The 16,382-nt window shown below is 38.2% G+C and overlaps 1 protein-coding gene across 2 annotated transcripts in view; it reads right to left on the bottom strand.

The window, feature by feature from the left end:
* USP6NL (USP6 N-terminal like) overlaps positions 1–16,382 on the bottom strand; it is a 215,140-nt gene that overhangs the window by 42,515 nt on the left and 156,243 nt on the right. For both annotated transcript variants that reach the window (XM_089686373.1, XM_089686366.1), the window contains 6 exons: positions 14,545–14,654; positions 11,265–11,313; positions 6,621–6,741; positions 4,854–4,948; positions 3,254–3,319; positions 1,259–1,358 (listed from right to left, as the gene is read on the bottom strand). In XM_089686373.1, the coding sequence (XP_089542499.1) occupies positions 1,259–1,358; positions 3,254–3,319; positions 4,854–4,948; positions 6,621–6,741; positions 11,265–11,313; positions 14,545–14,654 (541 nt within the window). The remainder of the gene's footprint in view (positions 1–1,258; positions 1,359–3,253; positions 3,320–4,853; positions 4,949–6,620; positions 6,742–11,264; positions 11,314–14,544; positions 14,655–16,382) is intronic.

Here is a 16,382-nt window from a genome sequence, read left to right as displayed (position 1 = left end):
ACATCATTCTTAATTACTGTGATCCTTATAATAGAGATCAAATTCAAATAACAATATATTGATTTGAGGTTTGGGAGCGCAACACTATATATTTTATTTTTACAAGTCCTGTATTGTACACTTATGATATCAGTGTTGCATGTAGCTCTGCATGCCGATTTCAGGTCTGCAATTTTCCGGTAACTACATTGTACTTCCAGGCATCTAGAGGCATTGGTGTTGTGGACTCACAGATGTGTCCTAGAAAGGCTTCCTCACCCAGTGTCTATCTGGGAAATTGCATGTACACACTGCAAGATCTCTCAAGATTTCTGGCAAATTTTTATCAGGTGATGGTAAGTGCCCCATGGGCAAGTGAGACAGAGTTACTCCAAGAAGGAGAAATAAAATCCTCTGCCCTTTCTTAAAGTAACTGTAAGGTGAAGAGTGCTGGAGAGAAAAAGATAGAGAAAATTCTCAGAAACAAAAGTCTTTTGCATGGTGGCTTTACTTTGTGAAGGTCTGCTTTAAGGTCTGCTTGAAGCTCTGATCAGGGATGGTCTCTCCATAGCCATGGTTTACTAACACTGCACTGATGTTCGCCCATTATTTTGAAACAGCTGTATGCAGTTTTAAATAAATTGTTCCATAACCTTAGGCTGTGCAAGTACTATAAATCAGAGGGTCTGGGTGCACAATTGGCTCCAAACACAAATAAATTATTTGTATATTTGCCCACTAAAATGAAGTATAACCCCTGATTTTTGGTGGGCTGTTGAATGCTTCTTTGTGTTAAGTCACACTTTCCTGGCTGAAAAAAATTCTCTGGATATACATCAAAAGGTCTTGTAAACAGCTTTAGGCTGGGTACACACTGATCGAATGCTGGTTTTCCAACATGTCCCTTTGACAAAAGCCAGTCGTTAGACCAGCTTCTGTCAGATAGACAGCTGTACACACTAACCGAAAGTTCAGCAGGAACCGGTTGATTTTTGGACAGTGTGTACCCAGCTTTAGTCATCTTATTTTAAGACCAGTAATAGTATCCGTATTATCTGTATGATCTAATGAGGTTACATTTGGCTTACTGACACATTGTTTAACGTTTCCTTGCAAAGTTTTTGGTAACATATTACATATGATTACCTTATCAAATTAGTTAATTTATAAGAATTTTGCCTCATATAATTCAGTTGTATCAAGTCTGAACTTGTCTACACTTTTCAATACATCTTGCCAATCATTTTTACTGGACAACGAAAAACATTAAAATGCTTACTTTTATGAAGTTTCAAAACTGTGTAAGACATTGCAGTGAGAATCCTGTCACCTTCAAGTATGTATATATCCCATATTCTTAGATTTAATGTGAAAGGCGTCTGCAGAAGAAAAAGCCAAATAAATATTACAGCTCTTATGCATCTGTACAGAAACTTTGAATATCTAGTAAACACAGTCACAGACCAAACACAAACATAAAGAAAGAAATCTGAGGAAAGTCGAAATTAGGTGTGAAAAGAGCTCAAAGATGGAAAAAAACTAGGAAGTATTACCCCTACTGCTAGGTCATTGGGGCAATGATCAGCAGTTTATTCAGTAATAGTGATAAAAATATGTAAAAATTTGAAAGTCCATAGCCTGCCTACAGTTCTACTCTATACAGAAAAGAAATAGAATGGTAAAGGGGGTGGAAGGGAAGGATGGCCTAGATGTACTTGAGGAGAACTAGAAAAGAGCTACTTCAAGGCTCATTCACACTGCCTGCACACTAAATGCTCCGTTTCAGCCTATGGGCAACTGTCAGTTTTTAGCTACGATTAGCTGCAGTGAGAAGGCAGTGCAATGCACATCTCAGAGCATCTCCCTGTTTACTTTTATCATTTTTTTTTTTTTTTACTTTATTTGCAGTGTAATTGGGGTACATAAAAAGCAAGTGTTTTCTATATGCCCTAGCAGTGACTGGCATTTATCCAGTGCGGAAATGCCATGTGTGAATGAGCCCTGATAACCATCACTTGTGCCAGGCAGGATAATCAACAAATGGCTTCCCTGGAGTCTTCATCTAGACTGAAGAATGTCTAAAGCTGGGTACCCAAGTACAGTGTTGTTTTTTTTTTTTGTTAGTTCAGCCAGCTGATTGAATGAAAAAACTGACAAACCAACACAACAATGTGTGATGCAGGAATTTCTGCTGCTGTGCTATTGTATTCTGACAAGGAGACTCCCTTCCAGAATATACTGCTCAACAATTGCAGACATTGGCTGCAAGCACTGATCAAATCCTGGTTTTAAAGGATGACCATTCAACAGAAGCCTTCTGTTGAAAAGACAGTAGTACACATGTGCTGATCGGCATCTTGTTCCTGCTCAGCCAGCCGAGTTTTGGTATGTGTGTACTGGGCTTAAAGCCTGGTACACACGTTGAGGTGTTTTTTGTTTTTTTTTTTTCAACCCTGTACAGAACACACTAATCAGTGCTCATAGCCATTAGCTACAAGCACTGATCAGATGCTGGTTTTCCAGCATGTCCCTTCAACAAAAGCCGGTCCTTAGACTGGCTTCTGTCAGAAGGACAGCTGTATACACCGTCTGAATGGCGCCCATTTCCTGCTGAATCAGGAGCTATTCAGTCTGTGTGTACCCAGCTTAAGTCATATTCTCAACTACTTGCAGTAACAGATAAATGGAATGTCCAAACAAATGGACCATGATAGATCCTCCCCTGGCTTATCAGTTGTCAATTGTAGCAGCAATCTGATAAAGATGCAGACATCTGGATTACCTATACTGTCTAATTTCTGACGGACCAGATTTATTTTTGTACTACTATATGATTATGTATGAACCACCATTTCTCCTTCCTGCACTCTCAGCATACAGAGAAGAGGCACTGCAGTACTTAGCACCAGCCTTGACATGGTGAGAAAGAAGTAAGGATCATCAGGAAGGAGCCGTGCTTCACCCCCCCAGTGCACTAATTAATATTGTGTTAGGAACTTCTCCACTACAGCAGCCAACAGTAACATGACGTCTTGGAGAGCACAGGAATAGACCCTTACCCTAGAATTAAACCTTATTTTCTTTGGACAAAATGTAGTCTCTAAACTTAGGCAATTATCACTCTTCTATTTTACGGTGGCCTAAGCTAACACAATGCCTATTGCTCAGGAGTAGACTTTACCCAAAGAAAATAAGCTGTAAAAAAACTACATACATATAAATTACAATAAAGATAAGAAAGACATAGCTGCTATTAATTGTTTTATATTCTCACCCGGTCTAGGAAGCACTGGAAAAACCATTTCATAGTATACAGACTTGTGTACAGTTCCTGAGTTTCCTAAAGTTTAAACAAAATTACATTATTACAAAACTGAAAAAGTCATATCTATAAAAGTATTACTAAGTTTCCATTATCTGACAATTTTAAATACTAGCCAACTGGTTGTCAGAAACAGTGGTATAAATCCAGAAAAAAAACGTTTGTCATTTTGAGAGGTTTCTACATTTTTTACTATACACACAGATTTACAGATTCCTCCTCTAGTAGTTTTATATACAGCAGAGCATCCATGGCAAAAAAAACTGCTGAGGCAAATTTAAAAATCCACATAGTCTGTTTTCAAGTAGTCTTAGTAGACTACTGAATTGTACTGGAAAGGAGGCGCAATGACGCAAAATCACTGTGTTTCCTACCCTAAGCAAAAATAACCAGTATATGCTAAGAACCAATACAGCTTCTTCAATTGACAAACACATAATAGAACAACCTTTTCAATATTCACCTCTGTATCATCTCTGTGTAACATTTATGCGTTTAACTTTATCAAGATAATATATTCCATTTAAAGAATCCAAAGATCACAGAGGATGAAAGGCTAGGTCTACATGACCCTCAGCTATTGTTTTCATCCAATGGTACACAATTTTTAATTGTCATGGCAGCAGCGGGATCAACCAGGTATTTAATAACTTGACCAGATACAACGACAGTACATTGGCTTTCTTATCCCCCTTTTTGATAAGTGATACCTATCCATGTTCCTTGCTGATTAAAGCCATTTTTAGACTGGGGTTGCTGACCAATGTTTGTTGGTTAGCTGGCTGGCAAGTTGAACAGGGTAGCCCTATTTATATTTCAATGACAGTACAGACAAGATTAATTATGGTAAACCCTAAAGTTACACTAAACGTCATGCTTATTCTCCAAAAATATTCTGTAAACATACACTAGTTAATGGCCAAGTAATCTGTTTTTGTTTAAATGGTTTCCTACTGTCTTTTTCTGCCTCCATGCCTTATGTGAGTTATATTTGTAGGTTCAGTGGACGTTCGTTGCGGTCACAAGCACTACTCGATGCACATGACAAATTCCTACATTAAAACAGTCCCTAGAGCATCTCAGGAGCAAGCAAGAGAGGTTGGTACATTCTTATATACAGTAGGACAACCGAGAATGAACACAACCACCCTCGAAAAGGAAAGGCTGACCATGATACCAAAAAAGAACTTTTGAGATTTAGAAGAGAATATTGAGAGCAATAAAAAGATACTTTTTTTCAGTTAGGAATACAAACTTTTTTTGAGAGTTTAGGGTCACTTTAAACGTTAAAGGCGAAGTTTAACTTTCTGAACATGTTACACCCATATTTAAGGTGTAACAAATTCAGCATTCACCCCCTGCCCCCCAATTCCCTGCCCCTCCTTGTGATAGGGGCCAGGAGATCTCCCTGCATCAGTTTTAAAGTTTTCATAAATGAGCATGGAAAATGTGAGCTGCAAGTTAGTGAGAACATGTAACAAATATAAAGTGGGTGTTATTCCAATTTGGCTGCAAAAGTGTAAATATACTTGAAGGCAAAGCCTTTACTTACAAAGTGCTGTTTAAGTTTCGGTATAAATTTTTTCATGATTTTGTCATGATGTTCCTGGAATCTGAGAAGCTTTGGAAAGCCAGGGACGAAAAACCCTAAACAAAAAAATATAATAATAATTATTATTAAATATATTAAATAATTTCAAACGCTCAACTAATAAAGAACCACAATCCCACAGGGATTATGTTGATAACATCGATGCAGAGTGCTTTACATATGTATCACCTCACCTCACTGAAATAATAGTTTAAAGGGGTGGGAGCACATGAGGAAGCATAGGAAATTCATGTAGGAACACCAACAATTGGGACAGGCTTTCTAGCATGTCTGATTGCTAGTTTAAACCAAAAGCAGCTGATCAGCTGGCTCAGGGGCCAACCACAGACACATTATTGTCATTCAATTTGGCTAGAAAGGGACAAAGCCAGTGTCTGTTATTTCAAGGACACCCTCGGCAGGTGGGAACAGCACAGGGTGGTGCTGTATGGAACTATACATTTAAGAAAAATGCTGGCCAGTACCTTGTTCCCTTAAAGTAAAACTATAGGCAAAAACTTTTTTTTTCATTTTGGATAGAGAACAAGGAGGGTTAAAACCCGTCTGAATTTTTATCGCCATCTCTGGCCCATTATGGAGATTTCCCTTCACTTCCTGTTGAATAGTCAAACAGGAAGCGAGAGAAAATCTCTGAAGATTAAGGGAATTCCTTGGGGACCCCTGGGTCACCCAAACTAGCGTCCCCATTACAAGATTTCCCCCTATTACTTTTCTTTTACTTTTTTTAATGATAGTGGTAAAACGGAACAAATAGAGAGGGTGAATATCCTTAATGGGGATCACAGACAGCAATAAAAAAAAATGACAAGGGGTCTGGTCCTTTTCCACTCTATCCAAAACTTTTAAAAAAGTTTATCCTTTCATTCTACTTTAATGTGAAGCTGCAAGGGTAGATGTTTGGGCGCTGACACTGCTTACTTGCTCTTAAAGTTTCAGACTGTGTGGCTATCATCCTTATCCTGGCTTTACCATCCAGTGGTCACCAACCCAGATGTATGCAGGATGGTAGTTAAAGTGCAACTTTAGTCAGAAATGTAAGTATTGACAGATTGCTTCCTGCTGGTCCCTTTTGTATGTATAAAACATTTTAAATAAGTACCTATGCTGTTTGAAATCTAGTATTTCACTCTCTTATCCTGTTGTGCACAGCCTCAGACACAAAAGCAAATAGTTAAACTTGCAAAGGCGGGTCTTATGTTCCGGATTTCATTCTCAGGGCAGTGTAGCAACTGTGAATCCAAGTACAATGCAGCTCCTGCACTTCCCTGTCATGCTGAGCCAAGAATGCAGTCAAGGTTCAAAATACACATAGAAGTGCAGAAAGCGGCGTATCATTTTCGAGACCAAGGAGAGGGAAGAGCTCTCAAAGCAAAATGGCAGTCTCCAGAAAGGAGAAACAAGCAATGCTGGAGGCAAATTATAGCACACCCTAATTTTGCTGGCATAATTAGTAATGTAGAATGTATATTCCTTGCTAAAGAACATTAATGTTTATCAAGTTGTTATGAGTAAAGTTCTGCTTTAAGATTCTGGTGCCATGCTTGTTGTTCCAGGTCAGTGACTCACTAGGTAGTAAAGCCAGGCTCAGCATGACAGCCCGGAAGCATGTATCTTTAAAATCAAGTCAGGATCAGCAGTCCTCTTATTTCTATTGTCACAGCTTCCCTTGATAAGTGTAATGCAAACAAGGAATGAAAGTTCATTTACCATGCATTGAATGTCTAGAGTCCGAGAAAAGCCTCACAAGAGCCCAAAACGCATCTTCTTCATTCATGTACATAAGGAGCACAGCGGTTATCTGGCTCATCCCCTGACAGTAGCCAACCTCCTGCACGACATCAATCATAAAAATAGATACATGAAGAGTGAAAGAACTGACGCATATGCCAACTTACAAGAATGTGATGCTACCCAACTACTGCTCATTAAAACCAAAAACATTCAACCTTGATGTGTCTAGAAGGAATTCAGAATATCCAAGTACAGTATATAATCCATTTGTATTACTTTTCTTGCTTTTGGCCAAATTAACCAATTGCCTACTGTGACAATTGTTTTATTTTTCACATACATGATAAACTGTGCATGTTTACCCCTAAACATGAAATATTTTCTGAAAGCAGAGGTCCTGGAGAATACGATGGTGGCTGTTGCAATTTTTTATTTTTATTTATTTTCATATTATCACAAATTTTCAGGAAAACATATTTAAATGAATTTTAGTGCACACAAATATAATACCCATTTTTGGTAAAATATAAAATTGCATTGAGTAAATAGATACCAAACATGTCAGGAATTAAAACTGTACACACCCGTGAAATGGCTACGGTATTTAAAACTGTCCATAGGTGATGCTTTGCAAGCCTACAGGTTATCAGTTTAGAGTTGAAAGTTCACTATGGTGCTAGAATTATTGCTCTAACTCTGACATGCACAGTGATACCTCATGTGTGGTGCATTCACAGTTTATATATGCGTGCTGAACACACATGCGTGCTTGCATTTGCATGCACGCACAGGGGATGGGGGGTTCTTTTCCATTTTTATTTTGAGTGCTGTAAAAGTGACCAGGAGGTTGTAAATCCACTTGGTCCACTTTTACTGGAAAGCCAATTGCTGGCTGAAAAAAACAGTAGCAGGATCATGGCTGCAGCTACGATCCTGGTACTGGTTTTCTCAGGATCATCCTGGTATTACCGCATGCTGCCTAGACTGTATATATACACATACGCTGGTCAGCAAGCACTTGAAAACACAAAAGCAGTACCTAAACTGGCAATAACATTTTCAGACTAAGATGAGGAAACAATAAGAAACAAGTACTATACATACTGTACATGCCACAAAAACTGTTACAATGTTACAAAAGCACATCTCAGAAATGGATCAACGTAATATTGTTCAGCTCAAATGAGTGCTGTGTTTCAGGAAATGTATTCTCCCCAACTGTCTTGATCACCAATTACACTGGGAATAAAAGGGATGACAAGTCCAAAATGCTGAGTCAGCAGAACAGCAATAGAGGAAAGATCTTCCAATGGCAATATTTTTTCCCGTGACAACTGTGAAGTGGATATCCCTAACATAGAAAGAGAGCCTCTAACGTCCTACTGAGTCTACAGGACAGGAATTGAAAATTAAAAAAAATAAATATATATATATATATATATATATATATATATATATATATATATCAGCAGTTTTTACCCTTCTCTACTCTCTACTATAAAATTTGGTGTGGCTTTTAACATTCTGTAAGGTATTTTGTTTCTTGTAATTTGTTGCAATTTTTTTAACCTGCCAGATCCTGCCAGCAACAGCACTTCCTGTAGCAGACTTATAACGCTAAGCCACTGCGTTACAATTATTAGCATTGTCGTCCACCCATGCAAGCTCCTTCAGTTGGCTATTTGGCAGCTAGACCTGACAGACCACTCCAATGGCCAAGAAGTGTAGGCTGATAATGCTACTGCTAATTGCAAGGAAGCAGCTTGGCATTCCCAGCCTGCAACAGAAAGCACTGTTACTAGGAGGATCACCAAGAAGGAAACTTTGCAAAAGATTCTCAAAAACTGTTTGCTTAAGAAAACTTTATACAGAAAGACAAATGTCAAACATACCACAAAATGGATTTTAGGTTTACATACACGAACAGAATTTAAAGTGGACATAACATCGATATAATAGCATAAATATAATTTTTCATACGAAGTGCATGTGTGTCAAATAGGGATGAGTTATCAGTTCAACCTACACACAGATTTGAACTGAACTTTGCTTCCTCTAGTGCTCATCTGAATACCAAACTTTTAGCTCCTTTAGCCCCTAGAACTTTTGGCAAGCATTTCTGAAAAATTAAATGGAAATGTATACTTTAAAACTGACTGGGTTATTTTAAACAAAATCCCTTATTGGCACTATTCTGAGATGTCTTACTAAAAGAGTGAACTGCTATGAAGCTATAATTTAGACGACTTTGCAGGGCCTGGCGCAACTGCATACGCATAGAAGATCCCTTGTGTGAGATCTTGCAAAATGCCTCCTGGAAAGTATGACATTGACATTCCAAGAGCAGTCTGAGAGATGTTGTGCATGCATGCCACAGAGTCCATGCTAAAGACTGGTAGAGACCTGCAGCATACCTGTGCACGCATGGGATCTCCATTAAAGATGGCACTGCTGAAGGGCAAAGCTGGACTCTAGTAGGTTTTTGCTTTTTTTTTTGAGACATGTACAAATGTGAAGTTAAATTCCTCCTTAAAGCTGCTAACACAATGGGTATTTCTTTGCTCAGCTCCAATTTAAAAATATTGGAGCATGCAAGTTAAATACAACAATATTTTTAAAAAAAAACAAACATGTTATACTTACCGCCTCTGTGAAATGGTTTTGCACAGAGCAATACTGATTCTTCTCTTTTTGGGTCCCCTGCTGACATTCCTGGCCCCTCCCTCCCTGCTAAGTGCCCCCAGGGAAAGCTGCTTGCTTTGGGGAAACACATGCATGCTCGTTCGTTCACTCCCAAGCCGCCTCTGTTTGTCTATGAAACACACAAAGCACAGCTCAGGCCCACCCCTGCCCAGAAGAGCAGCTTCTTTCATGCACAGCGCTGGATCACGATTGGGCTCGGATAAATATTAGGGGAGGGGGTTAAGGCGGAATCTGCACAGAGAAGGGTTTTACCTTCATGTGTACAATACGTGAAGGTAAAAAAAACCTTAAGCCTTTAGAACCACTTTAATACTTTTATTAGACAGCAATAATCAAAATCACATTTCCTGTTTTAGGGAAAAAAAATGCATTTTAGGTTTATTCAAGTGTAACAATCCTGTAATAAGCCTACCCTCCTAAAACAATGATTTTTACCTGTTCCTCAAGCCCTTACTGCACACTACATTTTGGGACATTGTGAACTCACGCAGACACTGTAGACATGCAGCCTTTCACACACTGCCAAGATTACAGAGTTAACAAGCCTGGTTTTGACACTATGCAGAAATTTTGCCAAGAGATTTCTTGCATACACTTAAATACCATCTGGTTGCACAGAGATCTAGCATGTGTAGTGTTCCCTGAGCAGCATGAATTCTCTGTGCATTGTGACCAACATGATAATTACACACAGATGTTCCTGTACAAGATATGGCAAGACTACTGACACTCGCTCAGAAGAAGGAACCTGCAAGGCCCTAGAAAGCCAGGTAGCGTAATCTATATATAGTGGCTTCATGTTGGGCGATTAGAAAAATTATCAGAACCTTCCACCCCAGCCACCTGTTCGCATTATTCAATATGCGAACAGATTTTCCAGCAAGCACCTTCTGTGGTTTAGTTATAATTTAATGCAGGTGAACAGAGCTATCCATCACTGTGCACAATTAGTATAACTGAAATTGTACATTATTCAAATTTAAAAAAGAAAAAAAAACAAAAAAACAAACTGGATTACAAAACATGGTTAATTTCATAAGGAGGGCTGTGGTCCCTTCATTACAGGACAACTAAAGCTGGTTGTACACTACTTGCTTGTGAGGCATATTTGGTCATAACAGATGCAAAGTCATCTGATTATTCACAGGAAGCAGGTCACCTTTAACAACTTAACAATTTAGATAAAATATTAAAGAAAAAAAAATAACAGGTAAAGTCCAATTGGCCAATATTGACAAAACATTTTCGTTTTAAATACTTCAATTTAAGATAAAAGTTTTAACAATGCATAATTTTTAAAGGATTAATGTCATAATATAATTTTTCTGTTGTAGGTGAAGCCTGATAAGCCAAATAATAGAATGGTTTTCCTTTTTACTTGGTGCTTCTACTCATTCTCTTGCATTTTCCATAAAATACAATATACAGTATAATCCTTGGCTAAGTGAAAAACCTTCTTTGCTGAACCTTTAGGACTTTAAGCAAAACTTATATATTGCATACAGTAGCCAAGATATTTTTCTATCATCTTCAATTCTGCTCCCCAAAAAGAACAGCTTGAATCTGATTGGTTACTAATAAGATTTTTAGAAAAAGTTGAGCTATTAAAAAGTAGAAAGCAGTCAAAGGAATTCAATAAAAGGTCCTTTTGTGGCATTAATAGCCGTTTGTTAATGCAGTGCGCCAAATTCAATAACTATTTGTACCACTTTTCTTCCTATCTGCGAGTTGTGGGCCAAATTCAGCTAGTTCTTATGTTTAGGTCATAACCATTAGAGTTATTTTTCGAGTTCATGTAAGAAAATAAAACAAAGGTGCGGAAATACTTGCAAACAAGACACTACTCTTTCAAACGCAACTTCTCTGACCTAAAGGAAAATATTTCAACATTTCATGGGAACCCACAATACTACTTACCGTGTTGTATAATGAATATGCAGCTAATACATGGAATAAAGCCTGTTGTCTGTAAGGAAATATGAGAAATTTTAGTTCCTTCAAAGAAATACTTTGGACTATTTGCTTTAAACACGTCTTCTACATCTGTCATAATCGCACGTTATTTCTGAAAAGCCACTTTCACAGCTCTAATCAACAAGCTAACAAGAGGCAGAAAGAAGAAAAAGCATGTAAAATCAATAGAAGTACCGAGGGTCCTGTTCAATAGCGCTTAGCCTAGAAGACATTCAATGGCAACACTTCTGCTGAAAAGCACTTGAATATGACAAATATCAAACAGAAACACACATTTATATGGTTCTATCACCAGCTATTATCATCCCTTTGAAAGTATAGGGAAGAGAGACAAACCTTATTGAAATATGAAAACATATAAAGACCAACGACTTTCTTTAGTCCTTATAGAAAATAAATGATTTTTTAAATACAGTGGACATCAAAATGGATGCCCAGTTTAAATGGAAATCTAACATCTAGTTCAAGCTCTTTTTTTGCAGTTTTTCTCAAATGTTGTAACTCAAATGTCTCTTAAACTGCCCAGGAAGAACATGTCGTTTAAGAAATTCCCATGTTGCCACTCCAGACACCTTTCACAAGATAGCTCTCAAGCTGGCAAGTTGATCCTTTTTGGGTATGGAAGTCAAGAAATCATAGTCCATGAGTTCAGAGTATAAGCCATGAGTTCAGAGTCTATAATTTTCAAAGTAGTAAAGCCTGAAGTGCACCTGGCAAAGCAATTATGCGGACCTCTACATCTGCTTATACTTTCCTTCTGTTCGTTCCCTCAATGTTCAATCCACCTGCAGAAGTGAGGAGAAGCCCCATGTAAGTTCCCCTATCCTCACCCCAATGTGACAGTGCTGGGAGCCAGACAAGCCAATCGCCAAGCATCGGTGCCAACAGGTGGGAAAAAGGGGAGTGACAGGTACTGTATATGACTTCTCATCTCCAGATGAACAGAGCGGAAAGGGACCAAAGGAAAGGTGAGTTCAGCATAAGCAGCTGTTGGAACTGGCAAAAGTGAGGAAGAGGGGAACTTCCCTCGAATCACATAAGTCATTTGGAGGGTCTTCTTGTGTCTGGGATTGTTTAGCTGACCGGGCTGTCTAAGGACATTGTGGACATTGATGTGTTATTGCGGATGCTGTTTGTGAGTATACATCTCTCTTATTAATCAAATAGTTATCGCAAAAGGTAATGCGCAAGGTTGGTGTGCCCTCTGTTCCTTGTTTTCCACAGGCATAAGTAAACCTGTTGACTTGCCTTGCATAGGTAATGCAAAAAACTATGTGAATGAATGTGAATGTCATGTGAATGAATGCCAACGAGCTGTTATCTGACAGCGGGCAACAGGAAAAAAAGCGTAAGTACCCTTCTCTACTGGCAGGTTTCTTAAGAGCAGATGACTAGCATAACTTCTGTATCAAGTCTTGCTAAAACTGCAAGGTGGAAAGGATCCTTTTTTCCTCCATCATATGACAGGAAGAGAATGAAGCTGACAGAAGATTTCCACCTAAATGAAAACTAGCAGACATACACGGGGACCAGACCTTTTATCAAAAATGACAGAATTTGAAATAGAATACTATGAAGCAGCAATACACTAAATCATACATTTCAACAAAAATAAGTGACAAGAATGAGAAATATCACAAGTCATGAGTTATCAACATCAAATATAATCCTAAAATAATTTCTTCAATATATAAAACTAGGTTTCAGTTTGATGCCCCATTGCTACATTGCTATTGATGAAAATACTAATGTTTACAGATATACCATTGAATATAACAGGCATATTTCCTAAAGTCATTCAATTAGTATTTCTATTCATGTGTCCATCATTCAGGAATTTATTTCAAGTGCAGAATAATCCTGTGCTGCAAATCTGGCCATAGAAGTACAAAAGTATCTGCTGGTCAAGCAACGAGGACAGATCTAATAATGTCTAGCTAGCTTTATTAAAACTTTACAAGGTCAGCTCATTTGGCCAATGAGTTGTGTAATGTTCCACAGGGCTGTACCATTAGTACTATCATAAGGCATTTCTGCGCCACTGCCTAAACCACAGAAAAGAAATAAAACACAGTAATTACTAGCGGTGTAATGAAATGAAAATTCTGGTGCCGAAACCGATACCAAAAATTCAGAATGCATGTGGCCGAAAACCGAACCAAAACCAAAATGTCTGCGTATTATTTTTATTTTTTCCACTTCCATGTATATTTTTATTTATTTTTTTTAAACTTATGATTGTATTGCTATTACATAGGGGACCAATAGTACCTATGTGATAGCATATGAGTGACAGGTTCTCTTTGTGGGGGGGGGGGCAGTGAGTGCAAGGAGGGGGCAGGAGGGGAGCAGTGTATACAGAGAGGCTCCCTCACTGGCTATCACTATATGTCAGTGCTGGTTTTTAAATGCAATTGCCAGCTTTTTTTTCTTCACTATAGCTCACGCAATTAGCTGTCACTTGCCCCGCAGCTAAAGGAATCTTTGTCTCTTTTATCTCAGGAAATAAACTAAAAGGAAACTTTATTTCTTTTAGCTGGGAGGAAAGTGACAGCTAATTCTGTGAGCTATAAGCCGGTAATTACATTTAAAAACCGGCACTGACTTTTAGTGACAGCCAGACACTGTATACACTGCTCCTCTCCTGCCTCTCTCAGCCGCCCCCTCACATCTTCAGTACACACCGTCTTCTGTATAGGCTACATTTTTCCAATCAGCAAAATGCCGATAGGGCTATTTTCGGCCGGTATGTTTCGGTGGCCGAAATTTCAGTGCATCCCTAGTAATTACAGTTTACAGTTACTTTATTACTACCATTGCCAAGCCACTTATGGGTATTATGAAGTAATTCAGCTGGAGCACTAAAAGGAAAATAATGCAGGGACGAAGGGAAGATCCGATCACTATCTGCTGCTAGCCTCACTGTCTCTCTAAGGTGACAGATTGTGCAATCCAATGTTAGGAAATAACCCATAGGACTCATGTGCTTTGCGAACACACCCATGTGTATGAGTCCATTTGTTATTTTCATATAGCCTTGATATGCTGCAGGAAAACTACACATTCATGTACTAAAACTTAAATAATTAAATACTTTTGTTTTGCTGTGTCATATGCTATAAAAACCCCTTAGAACCTACAAAGATAACAGAGAACATGATTTGAAATTAGGCACTCAACTTTTTAGAATTAAAAAAACAAAACGTATGAATCCATTCCTTACTTTACTCCGTATCGATCTCTGAACATAATGTGATCTCGAAATGTACGGTTAACATCCAGGTCAATCTGTCTGATGTCAGGTGACAGGCGCATTGCTTTCAGTTTGAGGACCTGTATCAAAACACAGTAAGCAATACACAAGGCATTTCAGTTAAAGTTAAGTTTGCATATTACTTAAAGCAAATTAATATACTTTTTCTTTTGTAAAGATTTACAGAACCTTGCAAAAGTATTAAGATCCTTGTTAACTCTTCTATGTAATTGAATATGAAACCCTGCACAACATTTTTTGTCATTATGTATATTTTATTAACCACTTGCCTACTGGGCACTTTTACCCCCTTCTTGGCCAGGCTACTTTTCACCTTTCAGTGCTGTTGCACTTTGAATGACAATTGCGCAGTCATGCAACACTGTATCCATATGACATTTTTATCATTTTTTTCACACAAATAGAGCTTTCTTTTGGTTGTATTTAATCACCACTGGAGTTTTTATTTTTGCACTATATACAAAAACAAACAATTTGGGGGGGGAAAAAAAGTTTCTTTGTTTCTATTATAAAATTTTGCAAACAGGTAATTTTTCTCCTTTACTGATGTGCGTTAAATGAGGCTGTACTGATATGCAGCAATGATGGGAGCAATGACTGACAGCACTGCTGGGCACTGGTGGATGGCACTGCTGGGAGGCACTAAAAATCAGTGCAGATCTGCTCTGTGACATTTGTTGGTTATTGGCAGTACTTTACTCATGCTGTGACAGCGTGAGGAAAGTGCTGCCGATAACCGGCAACTGTATATACTTTGTGATCAGCTGTGTGGGAAAATCTCCGACCAACTGTCACAAAGGTGGCTGCATAGAAGCATGTTACACCCTAAATACATGTAACATGCTCCTAAAGGTGAACTTAGCCTTTAAGCAAACTAAATACACTTACTACCCATGTTTCACCCTCTGTTTGGGTTTTTGTATGCATGTTCTTCCCCCTCTCTTGTATGTTTGTTTTTCCTTTTTGTGTTTGACCCTCCGTGTGGTTTTTATTTCCTCATCCTAAAGGGTAGACCCCAGATAGCATTTTTTGCTATTCTGAAATAAACTGGCAATTTGCTTCTAGATGGAATATGTTCTCTTCTTATCCCAGTGACACTAAACAGCTCTCCTGAAGAAGTGGAACTTCTGCAAAATGTGCAGACATTTGCTGTAGTGTCCAAAATGTTATTTGAGAATTTATGCATGGATTTTTGTTTTGTAGTTGCTTTTAAATTTTGTACAAAATAAAATAAGTTTTCATACCAAATGGTAAGTTGTGAGAACTCCTATAACACTGGAGATGTACATATAAAGTCCCACTTACCCTTTGGGGGGGGGGGGGGGGGGGGGGAGGTTTGTTGTGTTTTACAGTGCCCTGAAAAAGTATTCTTACCCCTTGAAATTTTCCACATTTTTTCATGTTACAGCAAAAAACGTAAATGTATTTTATGTGATCGATCAACACATATATATGTAAACAGTGATCACAGCAGAAATGTGAGGTATTACTACGAACACCAGAGTAAAAGCAATAATTCTAGCAAAGACCTCCTGTGCATCTCTAAGCTGGTAACCTGTAAAGGCTTTTAAAGCATCTCCTATGGATAATTTAAAGTACTGTAGTTTGTCGCCATTTCACAAGCATGCATAATTGTAAAGCATGACATGTTTGGTATCTATTTACTCGGTGTAACATCATATTTTACCTAAAAATTAGTATTGTATTGTGTTGTGTTTTGCTTGTGTTCACTAAACGTTATTAAAAGTGCATTTTATCACAAAAGTTGGCGCTGGAAAAATGACTTG

Source organism: Staurois parvus, unplaced genomic scaffold, assembly GCF_062004578.1.
Source record: "Staurois parvus isolate SC_StPar_1 unplaced genomic scaffold, SC_StPar_1.0 ptg000019l, whole genome shotgun sequence".
Classification (NCBI taxonomy): domain Eukaryota; kingdom Metazoa; phylum Chordata; class Amphibia; order Anura; family Ranidae; genus Staurois; species Staurois parvus.
The sequence above is the reverse complement of the archived record's forward strand: the minus strand, read 5'-3'. Positions and strand labels throughout refer to the sequence as shown.